We start from the raw sequence: 23486 nt of genomic DNA, 5'->3' as shown, positions 1-23486 counted from the left end.
GCTAAATTAGGCCCCCCCCACTCATATTACAACAGTGGGAAGCTTCAGTTAACTGTTTCTATGCAAAACTTAAGCCAGCCATGTGGAAAAAACTTAGGCCCCAATAAGTTTTATCACCAAACATATGTTAAAAACGATTAAACATGCCAGCAAACGTTTTAAAACACATTTTTACAAGAGTATGTATCTCTATTAATAAGCCTGATACCAGTCGCTTTTACTGCATTTAAGGCTATACCAACATTACAGTGTTATCACCAATGTACGTTAAAAAACGATTAAACATGCCAGCAAACGTTTTAAAACACATTTTTATAAGAGTATGTATCTCTATTAATAAGCCTGATACCAGTCGCTATCGCTGCATTTAAGGCTTTACTTACATTACTTCGGTATCAGCAGTATTTTCTTAGTCAATTCCATTCCTAGAAAAATATTTTACTGCACATACCTTATCTGCAGGAAAACCTGCACGCCATTCCCCCTCTGAAGTACCTCACTCCTCAGAATGTGTGAGAACAGCAAATGGATCTCAGTTACGTCTGCTAAGATCATAGAAAAACGCAGGCAGATTCTTCTTCCAAATACTGCCTGAGAAAAACAGCACACTCCGGTGCCATTTAAAAATAACAAACTTTTGATTGAAGAATAAACTAAGTATAAATCACCACAGACTCTCACGACCTCCTATCTATGTTGAGGCTTGCAAGAGAATGACTGAATATGGCAGTTAGGGGAGGAGCTATATAGCTGCTTTGCTGTGGGTGGACTCTTGCAACTTCCTGTTGGGAAGGAGAATATATTCCATAAGTAATGGATGATCCGTGGACTGGATACACTTAACAAGAGAAAATACCCTTCATGACCAAGGACATGCCTGGCAGGTCCTCTGGGGTTTCAAGCGCTGGTGATCGCTTTCAGGGTATTGCAGTGATGTCTCAATATTGAGGCATCATTGCAATACCCTTTTTAACCCACTGATGCAGAGAGGGCCAAACCCCACATAACGTTAGGGAAGAGTTTGGGGGGCATTTTGGATTGTAAAACGGTGTAAGAAAAAGAAGAATTTTTTTTTTATTGCTATATACACTTTTTAATGTGAAACGATGGAAGAAGATTGCGTGGGTTCAAGCATTAAGACAAAGTAAGTATGTTACAGATGTAGACTGTCCCTTTCGATGTTGTGGGTTTTTGGCAGAGTGCAATGTCGCTATAAAATTTTCCATATATACATTAATATTACTAACAGGCTTCTGTGCTGGTCTTTCACATGTATGATAGAAGGTTTAAGTACAATGTCCCTATAATTCACAATAAACCCCTTTGCGACCGAGGACGTGCCAGGCACATCCTACAAAAAAATACCCTTTGTGACCAAGGATGTGCCTGGCAGGTCCTCTGGGGTTTCAAGCGCTGGAAGCGATGGTGATCGCTTTCAGGGTATTGCAGTGATGCCTCAATATTGAGGCATCATTGCAATACCCTTTTTAACCCACTGATGCAGTCTGTGGCCCTCCCTGCATCGGCTATTGATGGTGCCAATCGTTGGTGGGTGGGAACAGCAGCAGGGAGACGGGTGGGCGGCCCATCGATGGTTTCATCTGGATCCGGTTCACACCGATGTGTGCACGCTGAGTCCCTACTGCGGTGGGGTTGATGAGGGCGGGGCATTCGCCCATGCGCACCACATATACTTGTACTGTGCAGCTATGGAAAGGAGGGAGAGGGAGGGGGGAATAATTAAAGTTTGGTAAGTGATCTGGGGGTGGAGGGTGGTTAGGGTATTGAGGGGGGGGGACAGCTACACTACAGAAAATATGTTATTTTTAATATAAAAATATACAATTTTTTTAGGCAAATTGGGTACTGGCAGACAGCTGCTGGTCATAATACACGTGTGGTGCGCAGCGGCATTTAGCAGTCTTCCAATTACAAAAAAGCAATGCCAAAGCCATATATGTCTGCTATTTCTGAACAAAGGGGATCCCAGAGAAGTATTTACAACCATTTGTGCCATGATTGCACTAATTGTTTGTAAATAAATTCAGTGAGAAACCTAAAATTGTGAAAAAGTTAGCGTTTTTTTTTTTTTTATTTGATCGCATTTGATGGTAAAATGGTGGCATGAAATATACCAAAATGGGCCTAGATCAATACTTTGGGTTGTCTACTACACTAAAGCTAAGCCTACAAGCTCTCTAATTGTATAGCCATATATGTCTGCTATTTCTAAACAAAGGCGATCCCAGAGAAGCATTTACAATCATTTGTGCCATAATTACACAAACTGTTTCTAAATAATTTCAGTTAGAAACTTAAAAAGTTTGTGAAAAAAATTACAATTTTTTTTAATTTGATCGCATTTGGCGGTGAAATGGTGGCATGAAATATACCAAAATGGGCCTAGATCAATACTTTGGGTTGTCTACTAAAAAATATATATACATGTAAAGGGTTTGTCAGGGATTCCTGACAGATATCAGTGTTACAACATAACTATCGCTAATTTTGGGGGAAAAATGGTTTGGAAATAGCAAAGTGCTACTTGTATTTATTGCCCTATAACTTGTAAAAAATATGTAAACATTGGGTATTTCTAAACTCAGGACAAAATTTAGAAACTATTTAGCATGGGTGTTTTTTGGTGGTTGTAGATGTGTAACAGATTTTGGGGGTCAAAGTTAGAAAGTGTTTTTTTTCTCATTTTTTATATATTTTTTTTTATAATAAATTATAAGATAGGATGAAAATAAAGGTATCGTTAGAAAGTCCATTTAATGACGAGGAAAACGATATATAATATGTGTGGGTACAGTAAATGAGTAAGAGGAAAAAGTAAATTTATGCTTACCTGATAAATTAATTTCTTCTATGGTAAGACGAGTCCACGGATTCATCCTTTACTTGTGGGATATTATCCTTCCTAACAGGAAGTGGCAAAGAGCACCACAGCAGAGCTGTCTCTATAGCTCCTCCCTTAGCTCCACCCCCCAGTCATTCGACCGAAGGTACAGGAAGAAAAAGGAGAAACTACAAGCTGCAGAGGTGACTGAGTTTAAATTAAAAAAAATATAATCTGTCTTAAAATGACAGGGCGGGCTGTGGACTCGTCTTACCATAGAAGAAATTAATTTATCAGGTAAGCATAAATTTACTTTTCTTCTATAAAGGTAAGACAAGTCCACAGATTCATCCTTTACTTGTGGGATACAATACCAAAGCTACAGGACACGGATGAACGGGAGGGACAGATGGTTAAACAGAAGGCACCACTGCTTGAATAACTTTTCTCCCAAAAATAGCCACTGAAGAAGCAAAGGTATCAAATTTGTAAAATTTGGAAAAGGTATGAAGCATATTCTTTTAGGAGGCTGCTGTCTAGGCTGCTATAGACAAAAAACAAAGAAGATGTTTGACGGAAATCTTTGGTCGCTTGCAAGTAAAACTTCAAAGCACTAACCACATCCAAGTTGTGCAACAGACACTCCTTCTGAGGAGGAGGATTAGGACACAGAGAAGGAACAACAACTTCCTGATTGATATTCCTATTAGCAAAAACCTTAGGAAGGAATCCAGGTTTGGTACGCAAAACCACCTTATCAGCATGGAAAACAAGATAAGGCGAGTCGCATTGCAATGCAGATAGTTCAGAAACTCTTCGAGCCGAAGAGATAGGAACTAAAAACAGAACTTTCCAAGATAGAAGCTTAATATCTATGGAATGCATAGGTTCAAACGGAACCCCTTGAAGAACTTTAAGAACTAAATTCAAACTCCATGGTGGAGCAACAGGTCTAAACATAGGGTTGATTCTAACTAAAGCCTGACAGAACGACTGAACGTCTGGAATGTCTGCCAGATGTTTGTGCAGTAGAATTGATAAAGCAGATATCTGTCCCTTTAAGGAACTAGCTGATAGCCCCTTCTCCAATCCTTCTTGGAGAAAGGACAAAATCCTAGGAATCCTGATCTTACTCCATGAGTAGCCTTTGGATTCGCACCAATAAAGATATTTAAGCCATATCTTATGATAAATTTTCCTGGTGACAGGCTTTAGAGCCTGAATCAAGGTATCTATGACCGACTCCGAGAAACCCCGCTTGGATAAGATCAAGAGTTCAATCTCTAAGCAGTCAGCCGCAGAGAAACTAGATTTGGATGCTGGAACGGACCTGGAGTCAGAAGGTCCTGTCTCAGTGGCAGAGTCCATGATGGCAGAGATGACATGTCCACCAGGTCGGCATACCAAGTCCTGCGTGGCCACGCAGGTGCTATCAAAATCACTGAAGCTCTCTCCTGTTTGATTCTGGCAATCAAACGAAGAAGGAGAGGAAATGGTGGAAACACATAAGCCAAGCCAGGTTGAATGTCCAGGGTACTGCTAGAGCATCTATCAGTACTGCCTGAGGATCCCTTGACCTGGACCAGTAACAAGCAAGTTTGGCGTTCTGACGAGACGCCATCAGATCCAATTCTGGTGTGCCCCATTGCTGAATCAATTGTGCAAACACCTCCGGATGGAGTTCCCACTCCCCCGGATGAAAAGTCTGACGACTTAGAAAATCCGCTTCCCAGTTCTCCACTCCTGGGATATAGATTGCTGATAGATGGCAAGAGTGAGTCTCTGCCCATCAAATTATTTTGGTAACCTCTATCATCGCTAGAGAACTCTTTGTTCCCCCCTGATTATTGATATATGCTACAGTCATGATATTGTCCGACTGGAATCTTATGAATCTGGCCGACGCCAGCTGAGGCCACGCCTGAAGCTAGTTAAATATCGCTCTCAGTTCTAGAATATTTATTGGGAGGAGAGCCTCCTCCTGAGTCCACAAGCCCTGTGCTTTCAAGGAATTCCAGACTGCACCCCAGCCCAATAGGCTGGCGTCCGTCGTCACTATGACCCACGCTGGCCTGTGGAAACACATTCCCTTGGACAGATGATCCTGTGACAACCACCAAAGAAGAGAGTCTCTGGTCTCTTGGTCCAGATTTATCAGAGGAGATAAATCTGCATAATCCCCATTCCACTGTTTGAGCATGCAAAGTTGCAGTTGTCTGAGATGCAAGCGAGCAAACGGAACTATGTCCATTGCCGCTACCATTAAGCCGATTACCGCCATACACTGAGCCACTGACGGGCGAGGAATGGAATGAAGAGCTCGGCAGATGGATAAAATTTTTGATTTCCTGACCTCCGTCAGAAAAATTTTCATGTCCACTGAATCTATCAGAGTTCCCAGGAAAGGAACTCTTGTGAGAGGGATAAGTGAACTCTTTTGTATGTTCACCTTCCACCCGTGAGATCTTAGAAAAGCCCCCACGATGCCCGTGTGAGACTTGGCTAGTTGGAAAGTTGACGCCTGGATTAAGATATCGTCCAGAAAGGCAAACCTGAGGAACTGGTGATGATCTTTGTGGATAGGAATGTGTAGATACGCATCCTTTAAGTCCACGGTGGTCATATATTGAACCTCCTGGATCATTGGCAAAATAGTCCGAATGGTCTCCATCTTAAAGGATGGGACTCTGAGGAATTTGTTTAGGATCTTGAGATCTAAAATTGGTCTGAAGGTTCCCTCTTTTTTGGGAACCACAAACAGATTGGAGTAGAACCCCTGCCCCTGTTCTGTTTTCGGAACTGGGCAGATCACTCCCATGGTATATAGGTCTTCTACGCAGCGTAAGAACGCCTCTCTTTTTGTCTGGTTTACAGACAATTGAGAAAGATGGAATCTCCCCCTTGGGGGAGAATCTTTGAAATCTAGAAGATACCCCTGGGTTAATATTTCTAAAGCCCAGGAGTCCTGAACGTCTCTTGCCCAAGCGAAGAAAGAAAGTCTGCCCTCTACTAGATCCAGTCCCGGATCGGGGGCTACCCCTTCATGCTGTCTTGGTGGCAGCAGCGGGCTTCTTAGCCTGTTAACCCTTGTTCCAAGTCTGGTTAGGTCTCCAGACTGACTTGGATTGAGCAAAATTCCCCTCTTGCTTTGTGGCAGGGGAAGAGGGAGAGGAACCACCTTTGAAGTTCCGAAAGGAACGAAAATTATTTTGTTTGGTCCTCATCTTATTCGTCTTATCCTGAGGAAGGGCATGGCCTTTCCCTCCAGTGATGTTTGAGATGATCTCTTTCAGTTCAGGCCCGAATAGGGTCTTACCCTTGAAAGGGATGGCTAAAAGCTTAGCTTTTGATGACACATCAGCAGACCAGGATTTAAGCCATAACGCTCTAAACGCTAAAATGGCAAAACCTGAATTCTTCGTTGCTAATTTACCCAATTTGAAAAGCGGCATCTGTAATGAAAGAATTAGCTAGCTTGAGAGCCCTAATTCTATCCAGAATATCATCTAATGGGGTCTCAACCTGAAGAGCCTCTTCCAGAGCCTCAAACCAAAAGGGCGCTGCAGTAGTTACAGGAACAATGCACGCTATAGGTTGGAGAAGAAAACCTTGGTGAACAAATATTTTCTTCAGAAGACCCTCTAATTTTTTATCCATAGGATCTTTAAAAGCACAACTGTCCTCGATAGGTATAGTTGTACGCTTAGCCAGGGTAGAAATAGCTCCCTCCACCTTAGGGACCGTCTGCCACGAGTCCCGCACGGCGTCAGATATGGGAAACATTTTCTTAAAAGTAGGAGGGGGAGCGAACGAAATTCCTGGTCTATCCCACTCCTTAGTAACAATTTCCGAAATCCTCTTAGGGACCGGAAAAACATCAGTGTAGGAAGGAACCTCTAGGAATCTGTCCATTTTACACAATTTCTCTGGAACTCCATAGAGTCACAATCATCCAGTCGCTAAAACCTCCCTGAGCAATAAGCGGAGGTGTTCTAGTTTAAATTTAAAAGCCGTCATATCTGAATCTGTCTGAGGGAACATATTTCCTGAATCAGAAATCTCTCCCTCAGCCAGCAAATCCCTCACTTCAGAACATTGTGAGGGTACATCGGATATGGCTAATAAAGCGTCAGAGGGCTCAGCGTTTGTTCTCACACCAGACCTACTGCGCTTCCCCTGCAACCCAGGCAGCTTAGATAAAACCTCTGAGGGTAGTATTCATAACTGCGGCCATATCTTGCAGGGTGAAAGAATTAGACGCACTAGAAGAACTTTGCGTTGCTTGTGCGGGCGTTAACGGTTGTGACACTTGGGGAGAATTAGATGGCAAAACCTGATTCTCTTCTGACTGAGAATCATCCTGCGACATACTTTTAGTAGCTAAAATATGTTCTTTACAATTTATTGACCTTTCAGTGCATGAGGGACACATTCTAAGTGGAGGTTCCACAATGGCTTCTAAACATATTGAACATTGACTTTCCTCAATGTCAGACATGTTGAACAGGCTAGTAATGACTACAAACAAGCATGAAAACACTTTATTTAGTGAAAAAAATAACAATCTTTAAAAAAACGGTACTGCACCTTTAAGAGAAAAAAAAGCATACACGTTCTGCAAAACAGCCTAAACATGCACCAAATTTTTCAAAATTTTGTATGTAGACACAATATAGGTAGTTAATATTGCACCACAAAAACTTTTAACAATTAACCCCTTAATTTGCCCTTAATAAAGTTTGCCCAAAACGTTATTGCCCACAAAAACGTTAAAGCACTCCCAAATCAAAAAACGATTGCTCACAAATATTTGCAATTCAGTGTCAACCATATTTGTAATTGGCCCCATATGCAAGCTAAGTAATGCCCTTCTTTTAGCTCTAGGATTACTGCTTACCCTTACCCTCCTGGGTATAATGTCAGCCTTTCTGAAATACACAGTCTCTCCAGAAAAATATGACTGAACATACCTCATTGCTGCATAGCATGAAACCGTTCCTCACACTGAAGTTTCCTGTACTCCTCAGCCTCTGTGGGAACAGCAATGGATCTTAGTTACAAATGCTAAGATCATCATCCTCCAGGCAGCAGTCTTCATCCATCTGCTGCCTGAGAGTAAATAGTACACACCGGTACCATTTAAAATAAACTCTTGCTTGAAGAAATTAAAAACTAATATTTTATCACCTCTTTCACTTTACCCTTCCTAGTACTTAGAGTATTCAAAGAGAATGACTGGGGGGTGGAGCTAAGGGAGGAGCTATATAGACAGCTCTGCTATGGTGCTCTTTGCCACTTCCTGTTAGGAAGGATAATATCCCACAAGTAAAGGATGAATCAGTGGACTCGTCTTACCTTTAGAGAAGAAATTACAGCTAAACACAAACACCGCAGAAATGTAAAAATAGCCCTGGTCCCAAACGGTCAACAAATGGAAAAGTGGTCTGGTCATGAAGGGGTTAAAGATTATATAAAGCTGCTGTATTTATTTTGTGCTTCTACAAAGTGCTACCGATGTATCTGCAGCTGATCAGCACGCAACAGTAATGATTATACTCTTGCATAAATAAATGAAATAAATGAAAGCAGCGGTATAGGGTCTCCCTGCTTGGTGTCGTCATATGATCAGGACTGATGTAATCAAACCCTAGAAATGTGACCATGGCCAGTGAGCATCAGCCTATATTAATCTACGACGCTAAATTAAGGTGGCGCACTGACCGGTAGAATAATGTACAGAATTTAAAGACAATAAATTAATATCATTCTTTAGAATCCAAATGTGGAAGTAGGAGTCTGCTCACAACATTCCGCTCTTTTTGGAACCAGATTTCTTCTTGGGAAAGAGCAACTCACTATGATCTGGATTTGCACAAATCTTAGCGTGTTGCACTTTCACAAGAAGAAATCCGGCTTCGAAAAGAGCAAAAATGTCACGAGCGGACACCTTTTTCCACATTTGGATCAGCTATGAATGATTCAAATGCCCATACCTACAATTAAAGGGACAGTCTAGGCCAAAATAAACTTTCATGATTCAGATAGAGCATGTAATTTTAAACAATTTTCCAATTTACTTTTATCACCAATTTTGCTTTGTTCTCTTGGTATTCTTAGTTGAAAGCTTAACCTAGGAGGTTCATATGCTAATTTCTTAGACCTTGAAGGTCACCTCTTTTCAGAATGCATTTTAACAGTTTTTCACCACTAGAGGGTGTTAGTTCACGTGTTTTATATAGATAGCACTGTGCTCGTGCACGTGAAGTTATCTGGGAGCAGGCACAAGATTGGCTAAACTGCAAGTCTGCAACAATGTAACGTGAAGCACAGCACTCACTGCACAGCCAGGAACAGGTTCACCAAACCCAGCATAGATACAAAGAAATCAAATTGTTCCAGCTGGTGCAAAAATGACTTTTATTGTGCAAACAGGGATCAAAAAGCAACGTTTCAGGCCCAAACTTGGCCCTTTCTCAAGCTTGACAATAGATTAGTGAACAAACATTTAAATAGCCATACTGGCGCCAAATATTGTGATTAAAAGTGATACAATGTTGCCCTCTAGTGGCAAGCAATAATATAACATGCAAAATGTGTTTTAAAGTGCATTTTGATGGCCTATAATACTGCCACCTAGTGAATCATCATGTTATCTGGCAAATATATAGATTTCATATCATATGTGAAAATTCATATATTAAAAATAATAAGTGTTTTAAACATTTAATCAATATATAAATGACATAAATTTCTACATTAATACAAATTTAAAAATGCATCATAAATTTATCATAATTGAATTAATAATTGTTTCCAATAATCAAAATATTTTAAATTTAAAAACATATATATGTGTCTGGTGTGTCTAGCTCTAGATGGATAAATTATTTTTATCAGTTAACTTAGTTTTGTAATATCTTAACTCACAATCCATCAAGAGACAGACACACCTACATATCTAGTCAATATTAGGTATTCAACTAGGACATTTATTTGCAGACATCAAATCTCATATTATTATCTACATATATTTGCACATCCATCAATACATGATTTTATGTTTAAATAGTTTTTATTAACAAATTTTTTGTTCATAAACCATACAGAAAGAAAGAGAATATCCCCCCTCCCCTCCAAACATCTTTCCAAAGGGACAAAGAGTAACATGTTAAAGGGCAACAACTTTAACACATTTAAATCATATTCCCCCACCATTTTCCTATATAACTAAAAAGTTGGGTGTTTTGAGCTCTGGGAGACAAATCAAGACACAGGTACTCTCAGTTGGCCCTTTACCAACAATTTCAGTAGTAGAAGAGTTGTCGCTAAGTTGACTGCATGTGGGGTTATCATCCAACAATTAAATAAATATAATACGTTGCAATATAGAAGTCTGCGAATAAACTTTTAAGGTAATGCAAATAATACAGGTAATTTTCCCCTCAGAAGTCCCCCTTTCCTGTAATCCTGTTCTTAGAAGAGAGGAAAAAAAACAACAACAATAAAACAACGAGAGACTCTGGGGGGGGGGGGGGGGAAGGGAGGGGGGTTAGCACAGGGTGAGAGGGGGGGGGGAAGAGAAGGAGGGGAAAGGGAGGGAGGGGAGAAAAGGGGCAGCTTCTCTACCCCCCAGCGATCCTCCCAGATCTACTGAAATCATTCAGATTCAGTGTTCAGAGGTTGGATTGTGCATCTTGTCCTCTACTGTGAGATGTCGAGTTACTAATCCAATAATACCATATCTTCTGGAATGAAGATCTATTATTTAGCGTGTCTGCTGCAGTTTCATACATAGTGTAGGTATAGCTGATTTTGTTGTGTATTTCCGACCATGGGGGTGACCCTACCTTCCAATATTTTGCTATACAGACCCTTGCCACTGTACAAAGGATTCTGATGAATGTGTTGATGTGTTTGTGAAATCTATCTATTTGTTCGTGTAACAGTGCCTGTTGAATCGTGAGTGTGAACTCCTCATCTAGTAGTTCACCAATTAGTGCAGAAAGCCTTTGCCATGTCTTACGTATCTCCCCACAGTCCCACCACATATGTCTATAGGTCCCCATCTCACCGCATCCTCTATAGCACAAGTTGCTACCATTTGGTCGCATTCGGGCCGTCCTCATTGGAGTTAAATACCATCTAAATATAGTTTTCATCACGTTTTCTTTTAAATCCATACTAATTAAACCCCTGTCAGCTTCCTGGATCAATCTCTCCCATTCTTGTAAGTCTTTAACCATGTCTAGATCCTGCTCCCATGCTAACATCATCCTGGGTTTAGCTCTGTTCGGTGGTGTCTGCAGTGCTATGTATATTCTAGATATATTGTGTTTGGTTCTAGTGAGGCTTGCACCGCAAATCTCTAACACCGTGGATTGCCCCCCCTTTGAGTTTTTCAAGAAGGAGTGTAAAGCTGAGTGTAATTGGAGGTAGACATACCAGTGGAGTTTTGTGGGAGTAAGTCGTGATTGCAGCTGATTGAAAGATAATAATTGTCCCTTCTGCATCACATCTGCCACCCTGTAGAGCCCCTTGTTCTCCCATTTGGCGACTATTGTACGGGAGTCTTCCGTCAGAAGACATCTGATTGGTGTCAGTAGGGAGAATTCAGGGAATAAGTCTGGTCGTTTGAGTGTCTGTCTCCAAGTCGTTGTGATCAGGTCTGAGGTGCATGTTTTAGTGTGTTCCCTATCTGAGGTAGAGTATTGCATGTCCCATAAAATTGAGTCTCTGTCTTCCCAGCCTCCCAACTCCTTTTCCAAGAACACCCAAGTGGCTTCCTCCTCTCTCCTCAGGAGGCAGGTGTCTTGGGCCAGTCTAGCAGCCCTATAGTATTCCATTAAGTCTGGGGCACCTACTCCTCCCGCTGCCCTGCTTCTGCATACCACTTGCCTCGCTATTCTAGCCATTTTTGGTCCCCTTATGTAAGCTAGTATTTCCGTTTGTAGTTTAGTGATATCAATTTTAACCAATTTAATGGGCAGAGCTCTAAAGAGATATAAAAGGCGTGGGAGTATGTTCATTTTTACTGACGCTACTCTCCCCATCCAGGAAAACCCGCACGTCCGCCATTTCAAAAGGACTTTTCTAACCTGATTGAGGAGTGGGGTATAGTTATATTTGTATAGAAGTTGCATCTGTACTGGAAGATTAATACCCAGGTATTTGATTGTTTTGGCGACCCAGCAAAATTCAAAATTAAGTTCAATAATTTTACGAGTGTGTGGAGGAATAGCCACCGGAAGGAGCTCACTCTTTTCCATATTTATTTTGTAACCCGAGATATTTGAAAAGTCATGTAATAATTTATGTAAGTTGGGGAGTGATAAGAGAGGTTTAGTCAGGGTGAGCAGAATGTCATCCGCGAATAAGGATATTTTGTACTCAGATCGTGCCACCCGGACTCGCGATATATCCGGGTGGTTCCGAATTCTGGCCGCCAGTGGCTCAATGCAGAGGGCAAATAATAGGGGCGACAGAGGACACCCCTGCCTAGTTCCATTTAATATTGGGAAAAGAATGGATCTGTATCCCCCCGTAACAACCTGGGCTCGCGGATTTGAATATATTGCCTGCAACGCCCTCATAAAGGTGTCGTTGAAACCTAGTTCTTCCATGACCGTGAACATATATTTCCAATCTATCCTATCAAACGCCTTCTCTGCATCTAAAGATAGAATTAGAGAAGGCGTCTGTGTCTTTTCTAAGTGGTGAATTAAATTAATCACCCGTCTTAAATTATCTGGGGCCTCCCTATTCTGTATGAACCCCACCTGATCAGGGTGAATCAAGTGTGGCATAATCAGTTTAAGGCGATTGGCTAATATTTTAGTGAAAATCTTGAGGTCTTGGTTGATTAATGATATTGGTCGGTAGTTTTGACACCTCTTGTGGTCCTTATCTGGCTTGGGAATAACCACTATCTTTGCATCTAACAACTCTTGAGGAATTGGGTTACCTTCCATGATAAAGTTACAAAACTTGGTTAAATGTGGTACGAGGGAGTTTTTAAAAAGTTTGTAGTATTCACCTGGGAAACCGTCGGGCCCTGCTGCTTTCCCTGGTTTTAAGTCTTTGATAGCTTTAGATATCTCTGCAGGAGATATCGGAGCGTTAAGGGTAGTCTTTTGTTCCGTCGTCAACGGGGTCAGTCCACAGTCATTTAAAAAATTTCTCGTTTTGTTCAGCGTCTCTGTGTTGTGAGTCACCTTTTCACCGTCATATAACTTGCCATAAAAGTTTGCAAAGGTGTCCACTATTTCCTTAGGATGTGAGGTCAAGGTTCCCTCCTCTGTTTCTATCAGAGGTATAGCTGACGCCCTACATTTCTCCCTAATTTTGTGTGCCATATATCTATCTGGCTTATTTGCGTAGATAAAGTAATGCGATTTGAGCCGGTGTGCTGCTCTTGCCGCATGCGAGTTTAGGATTGTGGTTAGGGATTGTCTTTTGCCCTGGAGTGCTTGTAGGGTCGCTGGGCTCTTAGTCAGTTTATGTTGTCTTTCTAGTATTTCGATTTCTTTATGAAGTTGGTCTGTGTGTACTCTATGTTTCATGGTAATTTTAGTTTTGAGCTGGATCAGTAATCCTCTAATTACAGCCTTATGGGCTGCCCATGTATACATTGGGTTTGTGGTTGTTTCTGTATTGATAGACCAGAATTCTGTCATAGCACGTACTATGTCGTTGTGATTTTGCTTGTTTTTTAGTAGAGTAGTGTCGTATGTCCAAGTTCTGCTTCTGTTAATGTCCCTCAGTCCATCTAGATCAATAGAGATTATAGAGTGGTCCGACCACACGCAAGCATGTATAGCCGAACCTCAATACATGATTTTAACAGTATAATACTATACAAAGAAACTTTTACATTCTAATTTATTAAGTCACGAAAAGGCAGTCCAATTGCATTCCCTATTTAAGCCTTTCGGCCACAGAGTACATAATTCATTAATGTTTCTCTCCTAGTCAGAATATTTTCTTTATCACCCCCTCTCCTAGGTGTATGGACCTTTTCAATAATTTGGAAGCGCAATTGACTTATTCTATGGCCTGCCTCTAAAAAGTGTCCAGCCACTGGAGCATCCTTTTTTCCACAACGAATATTCGACTTGTGCTCAGAGATTCTCTCTCGTGCCTCCCTGGTCGATTGACCAATGTACATCAAGGAGCACGGACATTTAATTGCATAAATAATATACTCTGTCCTACAAGTCAAATATTCATTTATGGAATACTTCTTACCTGTATAGGGGTGACAAAAAGTGTCCACCTTAATCATAGAATTGCAATTAATGCAAGAAAGACATGGGTAACATCCCTTACGTTTTTGACCAGTTATTGTACTTTGTATTTGCTTCTTCTTAGCCCCCATATCGTCTCTCACCAATTTATCTTTAATATTAGGGACACGCTTATAGGCTAACATAGGTGGTCTTGAGAATGCCCCTATATCTGGGTGACACTTGGACAAAATATGCCAATATTTTCGAATGATTTTATTAATTTGATTGCTTCTTGTATTGTACTGTGATATAAACTTAATACTTTCAGAATTTTTGGAATTTTTAGAATTATTTCTATTCTCATCTCTCCTTATTATTTCAGATCCACTCTTATTTTTACTCACATCTTGTTTTATATCTTCAATCAATGATTCGGGATAACCCCTTGAGACAAATTTCTCTGACATTTCCTCTAGGCGAAACTTCTTAATAGCAGGATCTGACACGATCCTATCAACCCTAAGAAGTTGACTCTTTGGAACAGCCTTAAAGGTAGTGGGTGGATGGAAACTCTCAAACCACAAAGTGTTATTCTTATCTGTAGGCTTGGAATAAATATCAATTTTCAAACCATCCACCTCCTTATAGACTCTAGTATCCAAAAACTGGATTGAGCATTCATCATATGTTAAAGTGAATTTAATGCCATTAACTGAACAATTAAGGTCACCCACAAATGCCATTAGGGATCCAATGTCGCCATACCAAATGCCAAATACAACATCGATGAAACGCCACCAAGTGGCTCCATATTGTTTAAATAAACGATGTTCATAAACAAATAACTCTTCAAAATTAATCATAAATATGTTGGCATATGTAGGGGCGACATTGGATCCCATGGCTGTTCCCTTTCTCTGAAAATAAAAAGTGTCCTTAAATAGAAAGTAATTGTCATACAAGATAACCTCCAATAAATCAACAAAAAAAATTGTATCTGGGCTAAACTGTACTTTTTATCATTAGATAACATTTTCATTACAGCAGCTATTCCACTTGTATGCTTAATTGATGTGTACAAGCTGGATACATCTAGGGTAAATAAGATAACTTTCTGATGTGGTAAATCAAGATTTTCTAATTTCCTCAGAAAATCATAAGTATCCTTAATATATGAAGATGACTTAACAACATAAGACTGAAGGATCTTATCTAAAAAGATAGCAATATTAGAAAATATGGATCCTGTACCAGCCACAATGGGTCTGCCTGGTGGTAGGTTTTTATCTTTGTGGATCTTAGGTAAGCAATATATTACAGGTCTTATTGGGTGTTTAATTTTTAGATATTCACTCAAATCCTTAGAAATTAAACCACTCTTTACCGCTTTAGATAGAATATTAAGAATTTCACCTTGTATTTTGTATGTCGGATCAAAACCAATTTCAACATATACTGAACCATCATTTAATTGTTGCATAATCTCATCTACATAATTCTCCTGTTTCATCAAAACTAGGGCACCGCCCTTATCTGCACCCTTGATTGTTAACCCTTTCTTTTCCCGAATTGCTGCAAGTCTGTCAAAAGAACTGAAATAAAGGGGCAGTTTGCAGAGGCTTAGATACAAGATAATCACAGAGGTTAAAAGTATATTAATATAACTGTGTTGGTTATGCAAAACTGGGGAGTGAGTAATAAAGGGATTATCTATCTTTTCAAACAATACAAATTCTGGTGTAGACAGTCCCTTTAAGTACAAAAGTCAGGCAATACCCCATAAAAAGAAGATACGTCACACACATGCACTTACCTGCACTGCTGCTGTCACACATTTGCTGCTCATAAACTTCCAGCTGACACGTTACACCCAGATCTTCTGTCTGATTAGCTACATCAGCATTAACATCACCTGTCAGATTCATGCAGACAACATTTCATGGTTTAGGATTTTATTTTCACTCCAAAAACTATCAATGTTTAACTTAGAAATGTTCACTTAATACTTTCCACTTAATAATTTCAATACATTTAATAATACTTTCTATACACTTAAAGGATTATTCCGATTAACATTTCAATGCACATAAATGAATTACATCTTTGAATAGAAACTTATTTACATTATACATGTATTGGCAACAATGCTTCTAGTAAAGGTTATCACTGTTTTAGTATTAACATTTTTCTCTGCACGTGCATGTGAAGCACAGCTAGATATTGTCAGTTCAGCAGCTTTTTAAATACTGCAACTGCTCAGAGTACCAGTAGGGCTTGTATCATGTCAAATTAAGAAATTGAGTCATTTCTAGATGGTATAAGGACACCCTAGGCTCTCTGAGCAAATGCTGTGGTTAAATTGCTGGTGCACGGCGCATACTTAAATACACTTTTGGACAGCTATAGCTTTTATTAGAAGCATTTTTGCTAATACATGTATATTACAAAAATGCTTCTATACAAAACTGAAATGCATCTATGTGGATTCCAATTTGGGCTGGAATGTCCCTTTAAAGGGACACTAAAGTCAAACTTTAAAAGGACAGCAAAGTTAAGATTACATTTCTTTCATGTAATTAGCAAGAGTCCATGAGCTAGTGACGTATGGGATATACATTCCTACCAGGAGGGGCAAAGTTTCCCAAACCTCAAAATGCCTATAAATACACCCCTCACCACACCCACAATTCAGTTTTACAAACTTTGCCTCCGATGGAGGTGGTGAAGTAAGTTTGTGCTAGATTCTACGTTGATATGCGCTCCGCACCAAGTTGGAGCCCGGTTTTCCTCTCAGCGTGCAGTGAATGTCAGAGGGATGTGAGGAGAGTATTGCCTATTTGAATGCAGTGATCTCCTTCTACGGGGTCTATTTCATAGGTTCTCTGTTATCGGTCGTAGAGATTCATCTCTTACCTCCCTTTTCAGATCGACGATATACTCTTATATATACCATTACCTCTGCTGATTCTCGTTTCAGTACTGGTTTGGCTTTCTACAAACATGTAGATGAGTGTCCTGGGGTAAGTAAATCTTATTTTCTGTGACACTCTAAGCTATGGTTGGGCACTTTGTTTATAAAGTTCTAAATATATGTATTCAAACATTTATTTGCCTTGACTCAGAATGTTCAACTTTCCTTATTTTCAGACAGTCAGTTTCATATTTGGGATAATGCATTTGATTTAATCATTTTTTCTTACCTTCTAAAATTTGACTCTTCCCTGTCGGCTGTTAGGCTCGCGGGGGCTGAAAATGCTTCATTTTATTGCGTCATTCTTGGCGCGGACTTTTTTGGCGCAAAAAATCTATTTCCGTTTCCGGCGTCATACGTGTCGCCGGAAGTTGTGTCATTTTTTGACGTTATTTTGCGCCAAAAATGTCGGCGTTCCGGATGTGGCGTCATTTTTGGCGCCAAAAGCATTTAGGCGCCAAATAATGTGGGCGTCTTATTTGGTAGAAGCTTGTTCTTTGGCATTTTTTCCCATTCCTGAAACTGTCATTTAAGGAATTTGATAAATTTTGCTTTACATATATGTTGTTTTTTTTCTTACATATTGCAAGATGTCTCACGTTGCATCTGAGTCAGAAGATACTACAGGAAAATCGCTGTCTAGTGCTGAATCTACCAAAGCTAAGTGTATCTGCTGTAAACTTTTGGTAGCTATTCCTCCAGCTGTTGTTTGTATTGATTGTCATGACAAACTTGTTAAAGCAGATAATATTTCCTTTAGTAAAGTACCATTGCCTGTTGCAGTTCCTTCAACATCTAAGGTGCAGAATGTTCCTGATAATATAAGAGATTTTGTTTCTGAATCCATAAAGAAGGCTATGTCTGTTATTTCTCCTTCTAGTAAACGTAAAAAATCTTTTAAAACTTCTCTCCCTACAGATGAATTTTTAAATGAACATCATCATTCTGATTCTGATGATTCCTCTGGTTCAGAGGATTCTGTCTCAGAGGTTGATGCTGATAAATCTTCATATTTATTTAAAATGGAATTTATTCGTTCTTTACTTAAAGAAGTACTAATTGCTTTAGTAATAGAGGATTCTGGTCCTCTTGATACTAATTCTAAACGTTTAGATAAGGTATTTAAAGCTCCTGTGGTTATTCCAGAAGTTTTTCCTGTTCCTAATGCTATTTCTGCAGTAATTTCCAAAGAATGGGATAATTTGGGTAATTCATTTACTCCTTCTAAACGTTTTAAGCAATTATATCCTGTGCCGTCTGACAGATTAGAATTTTGGGACAAGATCCCTAAAGTTGATGGGGCTATTTCTACCCTTGCTAAACGTACTACTATTCCTACGTCAGATGGTACTTCATTTAAGGATCCTCTAGATAGGAAAATTGAATCCTTTCTAAGAAAAGCTTATCTGTGTTCAGGTAATCTTCTTAGACCTGCTATATCTTTGGCTGATGTTGCTGCAGCTTCAACTTTTTGGTTGGAAACTTTAGCGCAACAAGTAACACATCGTGATTCTCATGATATTATTATTCTTCTTCAGCATGCTAATAATTTTATCTGTGATGCCATTTTTGATATTATCAGAGTTGATGTCAGGTTTATGTCTCTAGCTATTTTAGCTAGAAGAGCTTTATGGCTTAAAACTTGGAATGCTGATATGGCTTCTAAATCAACTCTACTTTCCATTTCTTTCCAGGGTAACAAATTATTTGGTTCTCAGTTGGATTCCATTATTTCAACTGTTACTGGTGGGAAAGGAACTTTTTTACCACAGGATAAAAAATCTAAAGGTAAAAACAGGGCTAATAATCGTTTTCGTTCCTTTCGTTTCAACAAAGAACAAAAGCCTGATCCTTCATCCTCAGGAGCAGTTTCAGTTTGGAAACCATCTCCAGTCTGGAATAAATCCAAGCCAGCTAGAAAGGCAAAGCCTGCTTCTAAGTCCACATGAAGGTGCGGCCCTCAATCCAGCTCAGCTGGTAGGGGGCAGGTTACGTTTTTTCAAGGAAATTTGGATCAATTCTGTTCACAATCTTTGGATTCAGAGCATTGTTTCAGAAGGGTACAGAATTGGTTTCAAGATGAGACCTCCTGCAAAGAGATTTTTTCTTTCCCGTGTCCCAGTAAATCCAGTAAAAGCTCAAGCATTTCTGAAATGTGTTTCAGATCTAGAGTTGACTGGAGTAATTATGCCAGTTCCAGTTCCGGAACAGGGGATGGGGTTTTATTCAAATCTCTTCATTGTACCAAAGAAGGAGAATTCTTTCAGACCAGTTCTGGATCTAAAAATATTGAATCGTTATGTAAGGATACCAACGTTCAAGATGGTAACTGTAAGGACTATCTTACCTTTTGTTCAGCAAGGGAATTATATGTCCACAATAGATTTACAGGATGCATATCTGCATATTCCGATTCATCCAGATCATTATCAGTTCCTGAGATTCTCTTTTCTGGACAAGCATTACCAGTTTGTGGCTCTGCCGTTTGGCCTAGCTACAGCTCCAAGAATTTTTACAAAGGTTCTCGGTGCCCTTCTGTCTGTAATCAGAGAACAGGGTATTGTGGTATTTCCTTATTTGGACGATATCTTGGTACTTGCTCAGTCTTTACATTTAGCAGAATCTCATACGAATCGACTTGTGTTGTTTCTTCAAGATCATGGTTGGAGGATCAATTTACCAAAAAGTTCTTTGATTCCTCAGACAAGGGTAACCTTTCTGGGTTTCCAGATGGATTCAGTGTCCATGACTCTGTCTTTAACAGACAAGAGACGTCTAAAATTGATTGCAGCTTGTCGAAACCTTCAGTCACAATCATTCCCTTCGGTAGCCTTATGCATGGAAATTCTAGGTCTTATGACTGCTGCATCGGACGCGATCCCCTTTGCTCGTTTTCACATGCGACCTCTTCAGCTCTGTATGCTGAAGCAATGGTGCAAGGATTACACGAAGATATCTCAATTAATATCTTTAAAACCGATTGTTCGACACTCTCTAACATGGTGGACAGATCACCATCGTTTAATTCAGGGGGCTTCTTTTGTGCTTCCGACCTGGACTGTAATTTCAACAGATGCAAGTCTCACAGGTTGGGGAGCTGTGTGGGGATCTCTGACGGCACAAGGAGTTTGGGAATCTCAGGAGGTGAGATTACCGATCAATATTTTGGAACTCCGTGCAATTTTCAGAGCTCTTCAGTTTTGGCCTCTTCTGAAGAGAGAATCGTTCATTTGTTTTCAGACAGACAATGTCACAACTGTGGCATACATCAATCATCAAGGAGGGACTCACAGTCCTCTGGCTATGAAAGAAGTATCTCGAATTTTGGTTTGGGCGGAATCCAGCTCCTGTCTAATCTCTGCGGTTCATATCCCAGGTGTAGACAATTGGGAAGCGGATTATCTCAGTCGCCAAACGTTGCATCCGGGCGAATGGTCTCTTCACCCAGAGGTATTTCTTCAGATTGTTCAAATGTGGGAACTTCCAGAAATAGATCTGATGGCGTCCCATCTAAACAAGAAACTTCCCAGGTATCTGTCCAGATCCCGGGATCCTCAGGCGGAGGCAGTGGATGCATTATCACTTCCTTGGAAGTATCATCCTGCCTATATCTTTCCGCCTCTAGTTCTTCTTCCAAGAGTAATCTCCAAGATTCTGAAGGAATGCTCGTTTGTTCTGCTGGTAGCTCCGGCATGGCCTCACAGGTTTTGGTATGCGGATCTTGTCCGGATGGCCTCTTGCCAACCGTGGACTCTTCCGTTAAGACCAGACCTTCTGTCACAAGGTCCTTTTTTCCATCAGGATCTGAAATCCTTAAATTTAAAGGTATGGAGATTGAACGCTTGATTCTTGGTCAAAGAGGTTTCTCTGACTCTGTGATTAATACTATGTTACAGGCTCGTAAATCTGTATCTCGAGAGATATATTATAGAGTCTGGAAGACTTATATTTCTTGGGTGTCTTTCTCATCATTTTTCCTGGCATTCTTTTAGAATACCGAGAATTTTACAGTTTCTTCAGGATGGTTTAGATAAGGGTTTGTCCGCAAGTTCTTTGAAAGGACAAATCTCTGCTCTTTCTGTTCTTTTTCACAGAAAGATTGCTATTCTTCCTGATATTCATTGTTTTGTACAAGCTTTGGTTCGTATAAAACCTGTCATTAAGTCAATTTCTCCTCCTTGGAGTTTGAATTTGGTTCTGGGAGCTCTTCAAGCTCCTCCATTTGAACCTATGCATTCATTGGACATTAAATTACTTTCTTGGAAAGTTTTGTTCCTTTTGGCCATCTCTTCTGCCAGAAGAGTTTCTGAATTATCTGCTCTTTCTTGTGAGTCTCCTTTTCTGATTTTTCATCAGGATAAGGCGGTGTTGCGAACTTCTTTTGAATTTTTACCTAAAGTTGTGAATTCCAACAACATTAGTAGAGAAATTGTGGTTCCTTCATTATGTCCTAATCCTTAGAATTCTAAGGAGAAATCGTTGCATTCTTTGGATGTTGTTAGAGCTTTGAAATATTATGTTGAAGCTACGAACTCTTTCCGTAAGACTTCTAGTCTATTTGTTATCTTTTCCGGTTCTAGAAAAGGCCAGAAAGCTTCTGCCATTTCTTTGGCATCTTGGTTGAAATCTTTAATTCATCTTGCCTATGTTGAGTCGGGTAAAACTCCGCCTCAGAGAATTACAGCTCATTCTACTAGGTCAGTTTCTACTTCCTGGGCGTTTAGGAATGAAGCTTCGGTTGACCAGATTTGCAAAGCAGCAACTTGGTCCTCTTTGCATACTTTTACTAAATTCTACCATTTTGATGTATTTTCTTCTTCTGAAGCAGTTTTTGGTAGAAAAGTACTTCAGGCAGCGGTTTCAGTTTGAATCTTCTGCTTATGTTTTTCGTTAAACTTTATTTTGGGTGTGGATTATTTTCAGCAGGAATTGGCTGTCTTTATTTTATCCCTCCCTCTCTAGTGACTCTTGTGTGGAAAGATCCACATCTTGGGTAGTCATTATCCCATACGTCACTAGCTCATGGACTCTTGCTAATTACATGAAAGAAAACATAATTTATGTAAGAACTTACCTGATAAATTCATTTCTTTCATATTAGCAAGAGTCCATGAGGCCCGCCCTTTTTTTGTGGTGGTTTTGATTTTGTATAAAGCACAATTATTCCAATTCCTTATTTTATATGCTTTCGCACTTTTTTATCACCCCACTTCTTGGCTATTCGTTAAACTGAATTGTGGGTGTGGTGAGGGGTGTATTTATAGGCATTTTGAGGTTTGGGAAACTTTGCCCCTCCTGGTAGGAATGTATATCCCATACGTCACTAGCTCATGGACTCTTGCTAATATGAAAGAAATGAATTTATCAGGTAAGTTCTTACATAAATTATGTTTTCAATGTATTGGACAGAGCATGACATTTATTAAAAAAAAAACAAAAAAAAACACCTTTCCAAATTATTTTTGTCATCAATTTTGCTTAGTGCTCTTGGTATTGTTTGTTAAAAAATAATCCTAGATGAGCTTATGGGCGGGCACATGTCTTTAGCCACCTGGCAGCAGTGTTTGCAACAATGTTATACAAAGTTTTAAACACTGCTGTCAGACTGCCAAAGACACTTACAAGCTCCTGAGCTACTATCAGCCTACCTAGATTTAGTCTTCATAAAAAGATATTAAGAGAACAAATTTGATAGTAGAAGTAAATTGGAAATTGTTTTAAATCGTATGCCCTATAAGAATCACAAAAGTTTAATTTTGACTTTAAAGATTCCTGATTCAGATAAAGCATGAAATATATGTTACCATCAAAGGGACAGTCTAGTCAAAATTAAACTTTCATGATTCAGATAGGGCATGCAATTTTAAACAAACAACTTTCCAATTTACATTTATCATCAAATTTGCTTTGTTCTCTTTGTATTCTTTACGGAAAGCTGAACCTAGGTAGGCTCAAACTGATTTAGAAGCTGTTAAAAAACTGTCTCGTATCTCAGTGCATTTTGACAGTTTTTCAGTTAGACGGGGCTAGTTCATGTGTGTCATATAGATAACATTGTGCTCACTCCCGTGCTATTTATTTAAGAGTCAGCACTGATTGGCTAAAATGCATGTCTGTCAAAAGAACTGAGATAAGGGGGCAATCTGCAGAGGCTTAGAAACAAGTTAAATCACATAGGTAAAAAGTGTATTAATATAACCATGTTGGTTATGCAAAACTGGGGAATGGATAATAAAGAAACTACATATCTTTTTAAACAATTAAAAGTCTGGAATGGACTGTCCCTTTAATATTTGAAATATGTGTTTAATTTGTAGGTGAGGATATCAGGTATCTAAGCTCAAAAACATTTTTATTATAAAAAAAAAATCTTTATATCTCTCTTTCTCTCTCTACATACATACATATACATACACACACATCTGTAGATGAAATGTTAACATTTCCT

At 39.6% G+C, this 23486-nt stretch overlaps 1 protein-coding gene across 1 annotated transcript in view; it reads right to left on the bottom strand.

The window, feature by feature from the left end:
• LOC128657402 (oocyte zinc finger protein XlCOF7.1-like) overlaps positions 1–23486 on the bottom strand; it is a 186845-nt gene that overhangs the window by 114880 nt on the left and 48479 nt on the right. The window contains exon 6 of the mRNA XM_053711739.1: positions 15881–15979. Within this exon, the coding sequence (XP_053567714.1) occupies positions 15881–15979 (99 nt within the window). The remainder of the gene's footprint in view (positions 1–15880; positions 15980–23486) is intronic.

Source organism: Bombina bombina, chromosome 4, assembly GCF_027579735.1.
Source record: "Bombina bombina isolate aBomBom1 chromosome 4, aBomBom1.pri, whole genome shotgun sequence".
NCBI classification, from domain to species: domain Eukaryota; kingdom Metazoa; phylum Chordata; class Amphibia; order Anura; family Bombinatoridae; genus Bombina; species Bombina bombina.
Note: the sequence above shows the minus strand (reverse complement) of the source record. Positions and strands in the feature narration are given on the sequence as shown.